Source organism: Varanus komodoensis, unplaced genomic scaffold (assembly GCF_004798865.1).
Source record: "Varanus komodoensis strain SLA01 unplaced genomic scaffold, ASM479886v1 scaffold119, whole genome shotgun sequence".
Lineage (NCBI taxonomy): Eukaryota > Metazoa > Chordata > Lepidosauria > Squamata > Varanidae > Varanus > Varanus komodoensis.
Window position 1 is genome coordinate 85,095 of NW_025335344.1, and position 18,062 is coordinate 103,156.

General features: G+C 45.0%; 1 gene segment (V, D, J or C); it reads right to left on the bottom strand.

The window, feature by feature from the left end:
* Positions 1-15,270: 15,270 nt before the first annotated feature.
* LOC123018904 lies at positions 15,271-17,784 on the bottom strand. The segment is given in 3 exon segments: positions 15,271-15,312; positions 16,308-16,606; positions 17,731-17,784. Coding segments are annotated over 3 exon segments (387 nt in total).
* Positions 17,785-18,062: the final 278 nt, after the last annotated feature.

Genomic DNA, 18,062 nt, shown 5'->3' on the forward strand with positions numbered 1-18,062 from the left:
TACGCTGGAGCCCATCCTTCAAACCATACCTAACAAAAGTGTGTCTTGGATACAGTGACATTAACAATGAACTCTTTGAGGGGAAATGGCTTCCAAACGATTTGTATTTTAGGCCCAATCCAAATCCAAAACTAGCGTTTTAGTTAAAGTGGCCAATCAGTATACTCTAAATGTGATTGTTGTGACCTTCAGTCCAGAGGGATGGAAGATACCGAAGGGGACAGTTAGGTCAACCACCATCTCCCAGCATTATTAAACTTAGCCATTGTATTTTTCTGCACAGCCTTTAAAGAAATGGTACTGACTTCCAAAGCAGGCTACTTCAAAGGAGATCCTTGACTGGGTTCAAGGAACGGCGTTGTACATCCTCAGAGTATCATTCTTAATTGGTTGTGTTTATTGGAAGTGCACTTGAGAATCAAGAGCTTTTTGCCAAAAGCTGCTCTGGACGTGAGTCTGTTGCTTTGGGCATCTGAAGACAATAAGCATTTGAGCCTCTGCAGTTTCCCCCACCAGCAGTGAGGTGCCTGTGCGGGGGAAGGGCTTTGCTGCTTTGCACTGTTGTGGCTGCTCTCCTTCACACTCAGGAAAGGGTTCTTGTGCAGCAGATGCACCCAGGCACAGCACTGTGTCACTCAGAGCACAGAAGTAGACGGCAGAGTCCTTCAGGGTGACCCTGGAGAAGTGGAGGGTGCTGGACTTACGGTTTCCAGCAACAGTCATGGACACCCCCACCATTATGTTACTGCTGTGTTTTCCAGAATATGCAGAAACAATGTAGTGAGGAGGCTTGTTCGGGAGCTGCTGGTACCAGTGGACCTCCTCATTTGTGGAAGCAGAGGCATGTTGGCAGGTGAGCGTCAGTTCTCCCCCATCAGAGGCTCCCATAAAGGGGACTTGGACAATCTTCTGCTCATCACATTGAACGATCCCTGTGAAAGGAAACAGGAAGACCGGGGGTGGGGGGCAATTTTGACAGAGGGGAGGGTTATCTGTAGAACTGCTGGATGTTTATGGACAAGCAAAAAGCTTTGCATAAGACCAGTCCCTCCCAAGAGCCCTTCCGAACATCCCTTCCAACCAAGGACAGTGTAACAATAATTGGGCATCTACATGGAGCCAACAGCCCAGGAGAGGCCCCTGTAGGGAGACATTGAAGCTGATCTTCCTGGTCACCATTGCAACCTTTTTGATCACCCATCCCTGGCTCCTTTGCAGACAAATAGGGAAGAAAGGAAAGACAGCAGCCACCATGCGCCTTGACCCTTTGCCTATCAAGCAAGCAGGAGCAATGATGAGAAGATGGATGTGGAGCAAGGTCAGGTGGTAGCAGTGAGAAGGAGACTTCCTGAAAAAGGGAATCCATTGTGGGAATCCTCTCCATGGTCTTGAAAGCCAGGAGCTAAAGTGCTCTTCATCATCCCTACCCTAATCTCTTTTGGAACCTGAAATAATGCAGGCCAATGGATCATAACTAAGGATTTTTAAAATCCATTTTGGTGAACGAATGTTCAGTTGCTCTATGGAGAGATGGATCGTGGTCAGAACCAGTTACCTGATTTCAAGAACAGAAGAAGCATTCCTAGAGTAGTTGAGTAGCAGCAAACACTGGAACAGAAAAGCATTTCTGGACTCATTGGAGTTTTCAGCTGACATGAAATCTGCCCAAACCTGATCAGAAATGAAAAGGTTATGGGAGAAAGAGCCTCACTTAGTGATCTGCCTTCCCACTTCCTGGTGGATTCTGAACTAGCTCATGTGCTATCTTGAGTTGTGGCTTTTGAAGAAGCCATGTGTTGACAAGGGGAAAAGACAGGGGGAGAACATGCAGTATGTGTTGCCCTCTAGCGTGAAAAATGTGCAAACACAAGAGAACCAAACCACTCAGCCTTCCTCCTCCAGGTGCCCTCAAGATCCATTGGACTACAACTTCATCATCCTCCCCTGCATGGGTAATTGGTACTTTCCAAATCGGATCAATGTTAGCTGCAAACCCAAGAGACAGAAGGTACCAAGGAGATCATTTCACCCAACCTCCCACTCCCAGCAGTATTAAACTTAACACTGAGGAGTTTCTGCAGAGCTTTTTCAAAAACGTGCCCAACATACTCCACCCTATTTTCAAAGGCAGAAACCTTCTCTGTGTGGTTTCATCCCATTTTCTCATGTGTGAAGGGCTGATCTGAATGACCTTTCAGGATCCTTTATGTCCCAGTGCTTCTGTTAACATGGAGATTCAGGATCCCTTCGAACTCCAAAAGGGTTGATTCCAAGATGGTGTAAATACAGCTACCGGAGCTTTTGCCTGAAGGAAACCTCCTCTGGAAGCTGGAAATGCACAGCTGATGGCCTGTGATATCCTGTGGATGAGTTCCTCTGGGAACAGGCCTGGCTAAGGGAGGCATTGATGGTGGCTGGTGACAACTCATCCTTTCTTTGACCACCCTACACAAGAAAGTGGCGGATCTGGACTAGATTTCCTCAGTCACCCTCCTGAAGAAATGTGCTTACACTGAAGTCTGTGAGAAGAATACTTTGCCTCCAGGGACAGGGAGAAATGATAGTGCAAATTCCTATTTCTGACCTTGGCAATGGGAATTAGGGCTCTATGTACCTGCCCAGCTCACAGAGCCAGCAAGAACAATCCACACTGTGTGTTCTCTAAAGCTGGAAGAGACCTCAGACAAGGTCTAAAGTGGGTGGATCAGGACAGGAAGCAGAAGAGGCTGGTCTGGCCAGCATGCAAGATTTCTTGGCCACTCAGCCTTCTTCTCCCAGCTCTGAGACCACATCACCAAACAGTTGCACAGGGTTGTCTAGCAACAAGGTACAGCAGGAACTGCAAAAAGTCAAAGGTTGCCTCTACAACTCCTCCTGCTCATGCCCAACCCTGTTCCTTGAGCTCAGGATCTTATACTTCATCTTCATAGAACCAAGTCTCACTCTGCAGCTGATCTGCTTTGCAGGAAATGAGACTGAAAAGGAGATGGGAGCTTGCACCCAGCAGGAAATCTTGTGGCATGACTTGTTGCCGAAGAAAGCCTTCTCTAGCTGGATGCCTTCAGGATATTTTGGAATGCAAATCCTAGGCTTGCAGAATGTTGGCCATGCTGGCTCAGGTGCATGGACCTGAAGTCCAAAACAGCTGAAGGATCACATGTTATGGAGGTCTTCTTAGACATCTGAGGGGGAACTGAGATCTGCTGAAGTGTTAACAGCCTAGCCTGTCTTCTTCTGCTCACCCTGCATTTATGTTGGATGATAACACAATTTAAGGGAATGCTGTGGACTCCAGTGAACATCCTTCCTAGGAAACTGAATTCCAGGTGAGGGTTGGGAGCCCCTGAACCTTCTCCCCATTCAGATGTAGAAATGAGAAAGACATTTCACACTTTCAAATGCCTTTATAAACAAAAATTCTTTTATTATTTGAAATTTTGCTCTCCGAATTCTGCACTGGAACGCTTCCATCAAACAACACCCCCCCCCCCCAAAAGGAGTGCATATAGGAGAATGTACTATTTGTAAGGAACTATGTGAAGTAAATAGCTTCCAAATGGTTTGTATGTTAGGAAACAACAGATCCAAAATTACTGTTTTAGGTACACTATGCTATGATTTTTCATAGAGATATTTTAAAAGAAATTTGCAGAGTTCAGGATGAAATGAATTGAAGACTGGAGAGATTTCCAGCCTGGGAGAGAAAGTGAACTTAAGACTGGGAAAGTAGCACCTAAAAGCAAATGAAAGGGGGACATGGTCCTTCCCCAAATGCAACACCCAACACCTGAGATGTTCTGCAGGGGATGGAATAGAAAGCCTTTAATTAATTAATAAATAATAAATATTCAGACCAACGCCTGAGGGGGAGGACCAGTTGAGGAACAATGCCCTCAAAATCCAACCAGGAAACCAGTATCTTTTGGAGAGTTGATACTCTGAATCCTGTAGATATCTGTGACCTTCACCTGAAAGCAATCCTTGGCTACTGTCTCCTGGATAAGAGCTTGGAGTCCCTGCAGCTTCACCCCACTCAGCAGTGTGGCACCTCTGCATCAAAATAGCCCTGCTGCTCTACATGGTTGCTACTGCCCTCATTCATGGTCAGGAAGAGGGTTCTTGCACAACAGATGAACCCAGGTGCAGCACTGTGTCACGAGAGCACAGAGGTAGACTGCAGAATCCTTCAGGGTAACCCTGGAGAAAGGGAGAGTGCTGGATTGATGGTCTTCAGCAACAATCAAGGAAAACCCATGCAGAATATCACTCTCTGTTAGTTAAGAGGCTGGTGGGGGAACTGCTGGTACCAAAAAATAGATTCACTTAATGCTGCGGAGGGGTGTCTGCAGGGAAGAGAGGATTCTCCCCCACCTGAGGCTTCCAGGAAGGGATCTTGAGAGATCTTCTCATCTTTGCCCTGAACGAACCCTGGAAAGCAAAGGGAAGATGGATAGATGTATTTTACGGAAGATCTACAGGATGCCTGTGATTCCACAAAAACACTCGCGTGTCATGCCATCAAAAGTACAAGCTGTGTTGTCTAAAGGCCCTTCCAAAGTTCTCTTCTCACCAAGGGCTTTGCTGCTTTGCACCATTGCAGCTGCTCTCCTCCATACTCAGGAGAGGGTTCTTGTACAGCAGAGGCACCCAGGCGCTGCACTGTGTCACTCAGAGCACAGAAGTAGATGGCAGAGTCCTTCAGGGTGACCCTGGAGAAGTGGAGGGTGCTGGACTTACGGTCTTCAGCAACAATCAAGGACACCCCATGCAGAGTATCACTCTCTGTTTCCCCTTTAAGTCCAGATACAATGTAGTTAGGACCCTGGTTGGGAAACTGCTGGTACCAAAAGATGTATTCATTTGATGCAGCAGAGGGGTGTCTGCAGGGAAGAGTGAATTCTCTCCCATCTGAGGCTTCCAGAAAAGGCTCTTGAGAGATCTTCTCATCTTTGCCCTGGATGAACCCTGGAAAACAAAGGGGAGGATGATCTGGTATAGTCTACTGGATGCTTGTGATTCCACAAAAGCACTTGTGTATCATGGCATCTGAAGTACAGACTGTGTTGTCCAAAGTTCTTTTCCAAAGTTCCCTTCTCACCAGGGATAGTGTCAAAGGAGGCATACTTGGGCACCTGCTGGGGGTCCAAACCCTGGGAAGGGCCCAGTAGCAGGGCACCCCTGGAGTTAATCTTCCTCTTTTCCATTTCTTCACCTGGCCCTGGATTGGACCAGATGCGGTGAGAAAGAGGGGCAGCAGATCTCACAGCCCAGATGCTTACTTGGCCATCTGCCCATCAAGGAAATGGCAACAGTGATGAAGAAAAGAACGGACAAGGGGCCAAAGCAGCTGGGGACAATGGTGGGGAGAAGGCAACCTTATTGAAGAAGGGGATCCACTCACAGTGTCTTCTCCAAGAGTCCTAAAAAACCTTAAGTCCCCCTCACCATCACTGTGCCATTGCTCCCCTCACCTCCTTGGGGTTGGCTAAGGACACAGGCCACCGGGACATCAATAAGAGATCCTTTATTTATTTTGGAAAACAGGTTGCCACCTTATTCTGTGCAGAGATGAATGGCAAATAGACTTCACTTACCTGGGTATAGAGACAGGAACATTTCCAGAAAAATCAAGCAGCGGTCTCTTCTGCAATGGAAAAGCATTCTTGTGCTCATCAGAGCATTCAACCCACATGAATTCTGCTGGTGTCTGTTCTTCTGTCACCTGCCTTCCCCCTGCTGATGAGTTCCAAATTTGTTCATTTGCTTTCTCCAGTTGTGGTTTGTAAAGAAAGCACATGATTCGACTTGAAGTATGTTGCAGAGAGAGGATAGTAGTTTGCATTGCCCTCTAGTGCAAGAAGGACAGAAGCACAAGGAACCTGTTCAGGTCAGCCTTCTGCATCCTGTTGACCTCCAGTCTACTGGACACTGCTGGTCCTCAGACAGAAGGATTGATGCCAGTGATGGCTGAGGATGGTGGGAGTTGTATCCAGCACATCTGGAGGGACCAGGTTGAAGAAGGCTGATGGGGATGCTCTCAGGGCCTCTAGATGAGGCTTCTACAGTGTAATTGCTCATGGCATTTTATTAGGGTGGAGGTAGTAAACAATGCAGGGGTTCCAACAATGTCTTCCTCTCTTTTCCCATCTCTTTTTCCAGTTAAGAAGGTGTGTCTCAAAACTTAGCATTTATTCTCATTTTGACATGAAAACCTGCGTTCATCTTTTCAGCAGTTCTGTTTTTGCATAATAGGTTTTATCCAGTGTTGGTCTAACAAGCCCCATTCATTTCAATGGGACTGCTCTAACTAGGCTCAGTGTTGGATTCAACCCAGAAATTTGGGAGGATCCCAACTCTTTGCCCCACACTAGGATCAAAATTGGCAATGGGGACTTTCAGCACACCTTCTAAGCAATCCACAAACTGCAATTCCTTCCTTCTTGGGAAAGCAAAAACCTTCCCAACATGAACAACTTTGATGTCATCCATCATGTTAAGCCATGTCTTGACTGAGTGGCTTGCCTTCCAACTACGATTCTAAGATTTGGCCCAGCACTTCTCAAAGTTCCAACAGGGAATAGCCAATGGTGGGTATTATTGTGCAGACGTGTTCCATTTAGCGCAAGACTTGCCCAGGAAGGAACAACTGGTAGCTGTTCTGCAACAGGGGGTTGTTTTTCTTAAGCAATATGTTTATGCAGAACTAAATTACTACAGGTTTCCCTAGACAAGCTTTCCCCTATCTCTTTTCTTCAAGATCCTTCGGACTTCAGTTTGCAGCATTTCAGCACATTTCAAACTATTTTGGATTCCATATCCAAGCATCCCAGGCTCAGAAGGAGAAATGAAACTAGATTCTTTTTATTGAGCTTCTCTTGTTGTTGATTGGTTAATGCTTTTTTCAGGTATGTGATGGGCTCTGTGTGTTGTCTGCTTATATATTTGTGTGTGTGTCATTTCCATCCTTGATTTGTATCCTTTTATTAGTTGTAAACTTCTTGGACAGCTTCACTTATCAGGTTGCCGAAATGGAATGGAATGTAGTCTGAAACATATGGAGAATTGCAGGTTGGAAAAGATGCCTTTAACATCTGAGGGGCAAGAGAGATGGCTTGAAGAGAAGCGAGAACATAGACAATGTTCTGTCAGAATGTGAGAATAACAACCCACCAAAAGGGCTGTTTGCATGGTTTGAAAACACAAAGAGTAAAGGACCTTCTGAGCTTAGAATTGGAGTTATTGGCTAAACAGCTAGCTCTAGAGTGGTCAGATTCGTACTAAGGAACTGCTTTAGATTTTAAAATAAAAGTTTGATCTAGTAATGCGTCTGAATTGTAGATTGTAGATCCATTCCCTAAGTGGAGCATTATCAGCTAAGGCCCCTAAAGACCACCTGGAATGAGCTGTCTTTGGATGATGGCCTAACTCTAGGTCCATGTCATTAGTTCCACCTTGATAGGGAGTGGAGAAAAAGGACACAAGGCATCATGGTGCATCAGTGTTGGCCACACCACCATAGTGCAATGCAGAATCCTGGAAGGTCAGCCTGGAGAAAGAGAGATTGCTAGCTTTATGACCTTCAGTGACAAAGAAGGAACTAGAAAAGCATTCTTCTCTAGGTACATAGACAAGGCAGAGTGAAGGATGCTTTGGGAACTGCCAGTATGGAGAGATCTATTCTCTCAATGTAGCAGAGGTTTGTCTATGAAAGGGAGTCAGTTCTTTCCCATCTGAGGCTCTCCTGGAAGGATCTTGGAGATCTTCTCATCTTTGCCTTGAATAATCCCTGGGAAAGCAAAGTGGAAGGAGGGACCCCCTGGCAAGAGACTGGCACTGCTTCTCCTCATTCCCACCTAATCATTTTTGGAGCCTGACATGATGTGGGCCACTGGAACATGAATCAGGGATGTTTTGCTTTCATTTGGGTAAATTGCTTGGCCACTTATGTTTATCTTTTATTTTATTCTTTTTGAGAGATGCATGGTGGACAGAACCTGATTGCCAGATTTCAGGATCAGAAGGGGCAAGGGGCAGGTTTTGGAATGCAAAAGCATTCTTGTGCTCATCCCAGTTCTCAGTTGCCACAGAATCTGCTGCTTTTTGTATTTGAGCAGAGCTGAATGACTCACTGTGGACCACAGAGCACAGTAATATGCAGCCCCGTCCTGGAGAGAGGCACCTTCCACCGTCAGAGGAACAGTTTTATTATTGAGAAACAACACAGTAGAAAATTTGCCTGAAACAAAGCGATTCTTCTTAGCATTGTCTTTCCTAGCATGAAGGATCATCTGGGGTGCTTTGTTGACCTCTTGACGATACCAATAAAGGTATGGATCACTATCAGAAGTAGTGAAACTGCAGTCCAAAGTCACATCTTGTCCCTCTTGGATTATTTTCTGGCTTGGTGACTGGGTCACGGAATCAGTTTGAGAGACTCCTGCAAAACAGATATTAGGAAAGACTATAAGGAACTTCCTTCCTTCCTTTCTCACATCAGTCCCATTATCTATCCCCTTTCTGTAAATAAAGAAAGCACATTAGCATCAATGTAGGGTTCCGGAGCACAGAACTAAACATTGTTGTCCCAAGGAGAAACCTTCCAAATCACCTGATTCACTATCTTATTTCCTAAATTCAACATTGCAGAGGATTTTCCACTTAGAACTGGAGAAGAAAGTCTTTTGCTGGTGCATGTTCTGCAATTTGGTTAGGAGGATATCAAAAGGGGTTTCTGGATGTTGTGCTGAAGTTGGCAGGCAAATTTCCATCTCATCCTTCTCTGATGGGCATCTCAGAATGTGACTGAAAGACTGAGTCACTTTGAGCAACCCGGCTAAGGGGCCAAATCAAATCAATTCCTTCTGATGCAGTTTCATCGACAATAATCACAATGCAATGACTGTGGAGCTAATGCTTTTAGCATTCTGCCAGATGAAATAGGGTTGGATCCAGAGTTAGAGTAAGCCCATGTGATCAATCATGAGTAACTTAAGCCCCAGTAAGTCTACTCTAATATAATTGTTGTTAGCCGTGAAGTTGTGCCCGACCCATTGCGACCCCGTGGCAACATTCCTCCAGGCCTTCCTGTCCTCCATCATCCCCTGGGGTCCACCTAAACTCACACTGACTGCTTCAGTGACTCCATCCAGCCACCTCATCCTCTGCCGTCCCCTTCTTCTTTTGCCATCTATTGTTCCCAGCATCAGGCTCTTCTCCAGGGAGTCCTTCCTTCTCATTAGGTGGCCAAAGTATTTGAGTTTCATCTTCAGGATCTGGCCTTCTCAAAAGCAGTCAGGGTTGATCTCCTCTAGGACTGACCTGTTTGATCACTGTGCTGTCCAAGGGACTCACAGGAGTCTCCTCCAGCACCACAATGCAAAGGCCTCAGTTCTTCAGCACTCAGCCTTCCTTATGGTCCAACTTTCACAGCCATACATTGCTGGATCTAGACTTAGAATGGACCGACTGTAAGCCTAGCTCCAATCAATAATGTGGCACTTTCTTTAAGTACTGGCTGGGGACTGCTGTGAACAAGTGGAGTGCTGGTGACACAGAAATGTCCCAGAAGAGATGCTGACGCCACCTGTGGTCCTCTGAAGCCCACCTGCTGTCAACAGCTTTGATCCAGATCAAGATCGGGCAGTATTCTGCCACAGCCTGTCCCACTGAAAACAGGGAGAAGGTGAAATTTGTTGACTCCCACATCCTTCTGAATTTCAACATGCCCAGCCCCAAAGCTAATCTGTAGGTCAGGAGATCCTCCAGAACACCACAGGTGGTAATGAACAAGGATGGATTGGTCAAAAAGTGTTCACACTTCCCCCTCCAAAGGTAGATTCACTGGATTCCCATCTCTTCCAGAAATGTAAGGAACCCTTCCATTCATGGATAGGCAAATCTGGACCCAACTCAATACATACTTTGCCATTGGCTTTTTCTTCCATGTTCCCCCTCCAATGGATGGGAGAAAACCCCCGATCCTGAGGTGATCCATGGGCAACTTACTTTGTCAACCATTCCCACTGACAACCTTGATTCAATTAATTGGCAAACTCTCTGTTGTCCATCTCATAATAATTATTACCTGATCCCAGAAGCAGAAAGAGCATTCCAAGAATAGCAGAATAGTGGCATGCTTTGGAGGTGGACATCCTTGCGACTCTCAACACTGAAATGACGGCAAATGAAGCTCTTTCTCTTTTGTTTCTGGGGTTGGAACACACAACGGCTGGGGCAAACCACTTGGTTCTGCGGTTTGCCTCATCTGCTTCCTGCCCCCTTTATGATGGTTAAGTCACGACCTTGAGATTCTCAAATGAAGTTTAATTGTTTTTGAAGCTGGTCGTGCTGCTGCATCATTTAAAAGCAGAAACAGAAGGTATGGAAGTCAAGGTTCCCCTCTGGTGGCTAGAACTAGAAAAGCAAGAGAAGTCTTGCTTGTGGATGGATGGGAGAATGTTTGGTGTATTGACCTACAGATTCAATACGGCTTTATCCAGTGCCATCAGAACTCATTCAAGGAATGCTGGGAATTGAAGTTTTGAGAGTTTTCCAAGAGCTACTTATTTGTGATGCTTAAGCCATTCTTGGAAAGGGATGTCTTGGGATTTATTTATTTATTTATTTATTTATTTATTTATTAAAACATTTTTATGCCGCCCCATTCGCCGAAGCCTTGGGGCGGCTTACAACAATAATGGTTGGAAGCCATGATCGAAAGTGGTTAAGCAGAACCAGGTCATTAAATAAGTCCTGAGAAGCTGGACTGAGGAGCAAAAGCAGACTCCTGATTTATTCATATAGACACAGAAAGCGAGAGAAAGCTTCTCCTTCAGTGTATTTACAGGTAACTCACTTTGGCAGATCCAAGAAATGAACACCACTGCGCAGCAACAAATGCATCTCTCATCCACTGAAATCACTGCAGCACTAAATCCACAAAAACTCTGTTTTGTAAAGGGATCTTTGCCTAGCAGAAGAGCTGACCTCTGCCCTTGAAGACGGTCCGGATACTTCAGTTGGTTCAAAATAGAGCTGCCAGGCTGCTGATGGGGACTGGGCATTATGTTCACTTGACTCCAGTCCTCCGTCAGTTTCACTGGCTCCCCATTGATGTTCAGACCCAATTCAAGGTGTTGATTATCACCTATAAAGCCCTTAATGACTTGGAACCTTGTTACCTTAAGGAGTGCTTACGTCCATACATGCCTTCCTGCCCCTTGAGATCGGTGGCAGAGGCCCTCCTCCGGGAACCCTCCGTAAAGGATATTAGGAGGGTAAGTACTCGGAGGAGGGTTTTCTCTGCAGTGGCGCCCAACCTATGGAATGCGCTCCCCAGAGAGGTCTTCCTGGTGCTGTCGTTATTTGCTTTTCGGCACCAGTCTAAGACATTTTTATTTAAATGTCATTTTAATTGTTAATATTATTTATTGCTTTTACATCTTTGGCCAGGAAATCTCCAATTAAATTGTTTTTATATTGATATTATGTTATTTATTGTTGTGAGCCGCCCCGAGGCTTCAGCAAATGGGGTGGCATAGAAGCTTCCTAAATAAATAAATAAATAAATAAATAAATAAATAAATAAATAAATAAATAAAATGTGAGGAGATTTGAGGGGTGGGGTGCAGCAGGGATGGCAGCAAAGGTATGCATGGTCGGACACCTGCCAGTCACCTGTGCCCCGTCACCTGTGCCCTCCTCTGCTTGTACCTGCTCAGACCCTTAGGATTGTCCAGTGCCCTTCTTCTGGATGCCCCTGCCTGAGGAAGCTGGGCAGGTGGCTACAAAACAGAGAGAGAGACTTCTCAGGTTATCTGACTCTTACTTGGTTATCTTCTGGACAATAGGCAGGGGCCTTTCTTTTCTCCCTGGCATTTTAGAGACCACTTTCTAGGTTTTTATCAATTCTTATGGAGGTTATCATTTGACAGTATGGTGTATTTTAGTCTTTCAATCTTTGTTTCATACTTATATAGATAATCATATTTTCCAGTGGCCTTTTCTTGGAAGACCATGGAAGTCCTCTTCAGGTTCTGAAGTAGAAGAGGAAGAGGAGGAGGAAGGGCAAGAACTGTGGGGGTGAACCCTTTGAAGCTCCTTCAAGCTTGCCTAGTGAAGTTTCTCAGACTGAGCATGAGAGCCAGAAGGCTTTCCAAGAGAGGAGAGTCTTTCAGCTGGTGGGTCTCCATCTTGTTCTCTTTCCAGCCTTAGAGAAAGGGTGAGACCAAGGAGATATTTCCAGTTTGAATCTGGCTGTTTACATCAGCACAGCCTTCTTCCACCTTTGGGGAAAGGCTATTTAGAGTGTTAAAACCCTTTAAAAAAACACAAAAAAACCTTTTCTGTCGTCTGTGGTGTTACAGTCAAAAAACTGAATTTCAAAGGATTGTCTGGAGTTTGGAAACCCAAGGAAGGGTCTTACTCACAACGCAAGGGTCCAGCCCAACCCCAAGTTTAACTATATTCAGAATTGGGGGAATCTTCTCATTCCCAAATCATTTCATGTAAAGAACAACACCTTGTTGATAATAAAGCATTTATTTATTTATTTATTTATTTATTTATGAAATATAACCAAGAGTGCTGATTGGTTAGACTGTATACTCTCTGAAATAGAGTAATTAAGTAATAGAGTAATTGATGGATCAATTACTCTATTTCAGATTGATTAATTAATTGATCTATTAATGCAAAATCGATCTATTAATGCAGAAAGGGTCTAGGCATGGACAGAGAAGCAGATACCCAAATGAACATTTCAAGGAGGGAATGCACATTGCAAAAAGGCAAAGCCATGGGAAACCTTCCACAATGCAACCAGCAGGATGAATGGGTGGGAGAACAGATTGTGTGGTAACCATCCACAAAGCATGGGAACCTTCCATGAATCATGGAAACCATCCACGAAGTATGGAAACCATCCATTAATCATGGAAACTACCCAACCTACCTTACCAACGCATGCAAGCCCACCCTATGTAAGATCAGAACATACTAGTCTGAATAGTCATCACTCCTCAGTTGGAGCTGACTTACTCCAAGAAGTCCATGCTGTTTGTATAGGAAGATGAGGGAGACCTATCCAGAGAACTGCTGTGGGGAGGGGAGGGGAGGAAAGAAGCAAGGAAGGAAGGAAGAGAGGAAGAGAGGAAGAGAAAAGGGATTTCCCAAAGCAAGAGGATTCTTCCAGGCTCATTTATTGGAAGCAAACAAGATCGGCTGGGTCTCTCTTTTCATGTTCTGGTGATATCTATAAAGATTGATTTCTGCTTAGTAGTGAAACTATAGTGCAAAATTACAGCTTGTCCTTCTTGACCTTCTTTCTGGTTTCCACACAGTGACTGGAACACTAAATCCATTAGCAAGATTTCTGCAAAACAGATACTTGGAGAAGAAGGCGAAGGCTAAGGAGAAGGAGAGAGACTATACTTGCTGGCTGGCTGGATAGCTGACTGAGTCGTTTGCTTACTTTCTTTCATGAGTACCAACATCCTTCCCTGTTTTTGTACATGAAGCAATGCACTGTTGCATCATTGTGGCCCTCAGAGCACAGAAATACACGGCGATGTCCCAAGGAGAAACCTTCCGAATCTCCAAATTCACTGTCTTCTTTTCAACATCCAATTTTCCTGAATATTTTTCACTTGGACCTGGAGGAGAATACCGTGCTATTGTCCAAATATGCTCTGGAGCTTGATTGGGATATTGGCGATACCAAAAGAGGTAAGGGTCTATAGATGATGTGCTGAAATTGCAGGACAAGTTTGCATCTTGTCCTTCTACAAAGGGCATCTCAGAAAGCAGCTGGGACACAGAGTCACTTTGAGCCATCCCTACAAAAGAAGGAAATGAGATTAATTCTCGTTGATCATTCAGTACTTCTCTCTTCTTGTCCCATTCAAAACATCTACCTCATTTCTATCAGCAACTTCCAAAGTGCACTAAAACGTTGAACAGTCTGTCAGCTGGCATTGGGTTGGAGCCAGTACTAGCGGATACTGTGTGAGTGGGTGGGAAGGGGACTCTGTAATGTCACAAGAGTGATGCTGAAGCCACCACATGGTTCTCAAAGTCCCATCCAATGTGAACAAGTTCAATCCAAGCTAATTGTTGGTAGTACTCTTCCCATATGACTCTCCCATTAGAAAAACTAGAGGAGGACATGAATGGATTCCAGCATCTCACAGTTCCCTGTGCCCCCAGCCCAACTCTGTAGCATCAGGAGATCCTCCAGAAAAGTAGGGGACTGCAGAGGAAAGGTGGAATCTGTGACAAGTCCCTGCTTGTCTTCCTCTGGCAAAAACACCCCCTAATTCATTATCCTTTCCACATACCGGAGCTGCTCCATTCCTGGAAGGCCAAGTCTGGATCCAACCCAATATGCTTTTTGCCACTGGCTTCTAGGTTTAAAAAACGTCCCACTCCATGAATGGTGAAGACCACAACCATGAGCACATGCCATGAGGGTCATGTCTTCATGAGAATCCCATTCAAACATTCTAGTGCATGATGTGCACTCAATAGAAACATTACCTGATCCCGGGAGCAGAAGGTACAGTCCCAGAATGGCCAAGTACTGGACCAGCATCTTTGACATGATTGACTGTCTGGATCAACTTCAAATGAAGCTGCTTCTCTTCTCTTTACTTTCTGGTGTTTGAGAAGACTGCAGTGGGGGCAAAAGTGTTCATTCTGTGGTCTGCCTCCTCTGCTTCCTGCCCCTTTATGATGCTCCTCCATCGCTCTGAGGCACCAACTCTGGTTTTTTGAATGAAGTCTTGTTCTTTCTGTTAAAAGCAGAAGGTGTGAAGGTCTAGACTCCCCTCTAGTGGAATGAAATATTAAAATCAGAGGAAGTTGGTGAAAGCAAGTCATTCGGGGCGTGTCTGTCTATAAGATTTGAACTGTTTTCACCCAAATTAGAGGGTACCCAAAGAATTTTGGGAATGGTAGTTCTATAAGGGCACTGATCCTTATTTGTTAGATGTGCTTAAGCCTTTCTTGGAAAGGGACATTCAAAGATTTGCTGGCTGAAAGGCAGGATACATATATACAATTTAAACTGGTTTGGATTGACCTAGATAATGTCTACAATGAACAAATTGAAATTGCAAAATAATTCACATACCATGGTTTGGTCATCAATTCAAATCAAGACTGTGGCTGAGAAGATGGAAGAAGAGTGACATTTGGAAGAGCAACAATGATGGAACTAGGCAAGATAATCAAATGCAGTGATGTTTCATGGGAGGCCTAGACCAAGATTCGTCACACTATTGTATCTGCGATCAGTGTGTACGGGTGTGAAAGCTGGAAGTGAAGAAAGCAGACAGGAAGAAAATGGACGTGTTCCAGATACGCTGCTCAAGGACAGCTTTGTGAATACCCTGAACTTATAGAAAGATGAACAAGTGGGGCCTAGATCAAATCCAGACAGATCTTGATTTGAAGCAAAAATGACAAAACTGAAGCTGCCATACCTTAGGCATATCCTGAAAAGACAAGATTCCCTGGAGAAGACAACCATCCTAGGGAAAGTCAAAGTCAGAAACAAGGGAAGTCCAAAATTGAGGCGGATCAACTCCGTACAGGAAGCCACAGTCTTGAGTTTAGAGGAGCTCATGAGGATTTTGATTTTGATTGTGTTTGGGTTTGATGAATAATTAGATGTCCAGCAGCCACCTAGATGCTATCAAAGATAAAATTCCAGTTGCAAGCTGTCTGTATGAAAAGACCTCCCCCGGTTGCCATTTGATTTATTGAATTATTTGCAGTATTTTTCTTCCATTGCTCCACCAAAACTTTCAGGACTACAGTCTAAGAAGGCACACCACACAGGACAAAGAGGATGGAAAGAGTCATTCAACAGGAATGGTGGAATGGCTTAACTTCTCCCTCTTATCTCAAGATGTACCTGTGCAAGTAACAGGACAACCTAGAGGAGCATGACCCACGAAACCCAGTGAACAAGCTGGGTGCTATGGAACAAGGGGTAACCTCAGGTGTGAATGGGCATAAGATGTTGAACGTTCTGGTTGTGAGGAGGAGGCCAAACTGTCCAACTTTTTCATCCCTATGAGTCCTCAAAGAAGCCCAGCCCTTTTCGAAGTGGAAGCTATGTAGGTAGCCAAATCCAGCCTAGGTTGACTTCCAACCAAGTCTCCCTGGCTCTTCTAGGTCTTACTTTCAGGTAAATGTGCACAGAACGGCAGCTTGGATCACTGAATATATTGTGAGCGAGGTTGCAATAGTCTGTACTGTTCCCTAGCATGTTTTTGCTTGCCTTCCCTTCTAGCCTGCCTCACTGTGTTACTCCCAGCGCAGAAATAGATTGCAGTATCATCCAACCGGCTACCGGCTTTCTCCATGTTGAAGCTTTTGTGCTTTGCATCCTTTGTGGCACTGAAGTCTCGAATACGCCCCTCATCGGAGGGGTCATCTCCCAAATGCCTCAAAAAAAGCCGGGGAGTCTGGCCAGGTAACAGAATGTACCAGAAGAGGTAGTCAACAGATGAATCGTACGTACAGTTGATAAGGATGGGCTTGCCTTCCACAACAGTCACCTTGTCATCAGGCTGGGTTACTGGTAGCCCATCACTAGCTCCTGGGGAGAAGATAATGGCAGAAGAGATGATATTTAGGTGGACATGAGACCAAACCAAGGGTCAGCTGCAGATCTGTTGAGTTCCTCATTTCTGGAAAATCAGCTCTCTTTTAAAACACTGTCTAACATTCAAGGGCGAAATCTACTCCACCCCAACACTTGTTGGGGTTTGGCCACTCTGGGCATGTGTACTGAGTAAGACTAACAGATACACTTAAAAATGGGCTTTCCTCTTTTGGGGCTGCAAGTCTGAATTTAGGGCTGTTCTTTGGAAGGAGATGTTATTTTTACATGCAAATATGAACCCCCACCTGGCTGAGGAGGACACTGAATTTTAAAAGGCCACTCTTCCATTTTAAATTGGCATCAATGCTATACACACAAATAGCAAGAGCTAAAGGGTCTTTCCATCTATTGAGCAGAGAATACCAATAGATTCAGTCCCAGTTTACAGACGTAAGGGAAGTTGGAATATGCCAAAGATGGTAAAATCCACTTCAGGCAGAGGAACTCAGATTTGAGTTCTTCTCCGTATAAACTTAAACTCTTTGCCAAGGATGATGCAGAGTTCTTTGCCCTCCCTAGTACAGCAGGGATGTGTTTCCATCTGCCGGGGTGTTTAGTGCTGAAATTGCATATGTCATCTTCAGCATGATGTGGTACAGTACAGCTACCAGCTCTGGACTATACCAATTTATCCTGCACAAGTTTAGACTAGGCAAATCCAAGGAAGCCCCAAACATACAGGAGAAAGAATCTTAGCTGCAGGAGTGTCTATGAGAGAGCCAGTGTGGTGTAGTGGTTAAGAGCAGGGGACTGGGACTCAGACGACCTGGTTTGAGTCCCCGCTCAGCCATGGAGCCAACTGGGTGGCTTTGGGCCAGTCACAGCCTCTCAGCCCAACCTACCTCACAGGGTTGTTGTGGGGATAGGATGGAGGAGGAGAATGATGTAAGCTGCCTTGAGCCCTTTGTAGGAAAAAGGCAGGATATAAATCAAACAATAAATAAATAAATATGAAGCAAACAGAAGGCAGAGAAGAGCAGAAGGAATTAGTCCTCCATTTAGAATTATTTTATAATGAAAAGTGGATAATGTGCTTAATGAATAAATGAAGCACTTACTTAAGACTGCTGTGATGAGCATCGATAAGGTACAAAGGAGAGGCATAGTTCGTGCTGATGAAGCAGGACGGAGTCGGAAAGACCCTCGTTTGGATCGGCTTCTAGGCTTTGCGCTGTGCTGTGTGGCAAGATCTTGATGGGGCACCTCTTGGCAAGCAGCTCCAATAGTTTGTTTTCAGAGAAACTCAGATGTGAGGCATGGTAGACCACAGGATGTGGTGAACTTCTGACAGGACTTTTTTTGTTCTGCTGCATGTGAGAGGAGCTGGCTCAAGTTCTCCCCCTTGTGTCGGAAAGCCACACGGCAACCTCAGAGGCAAGGCAGTAGCTGA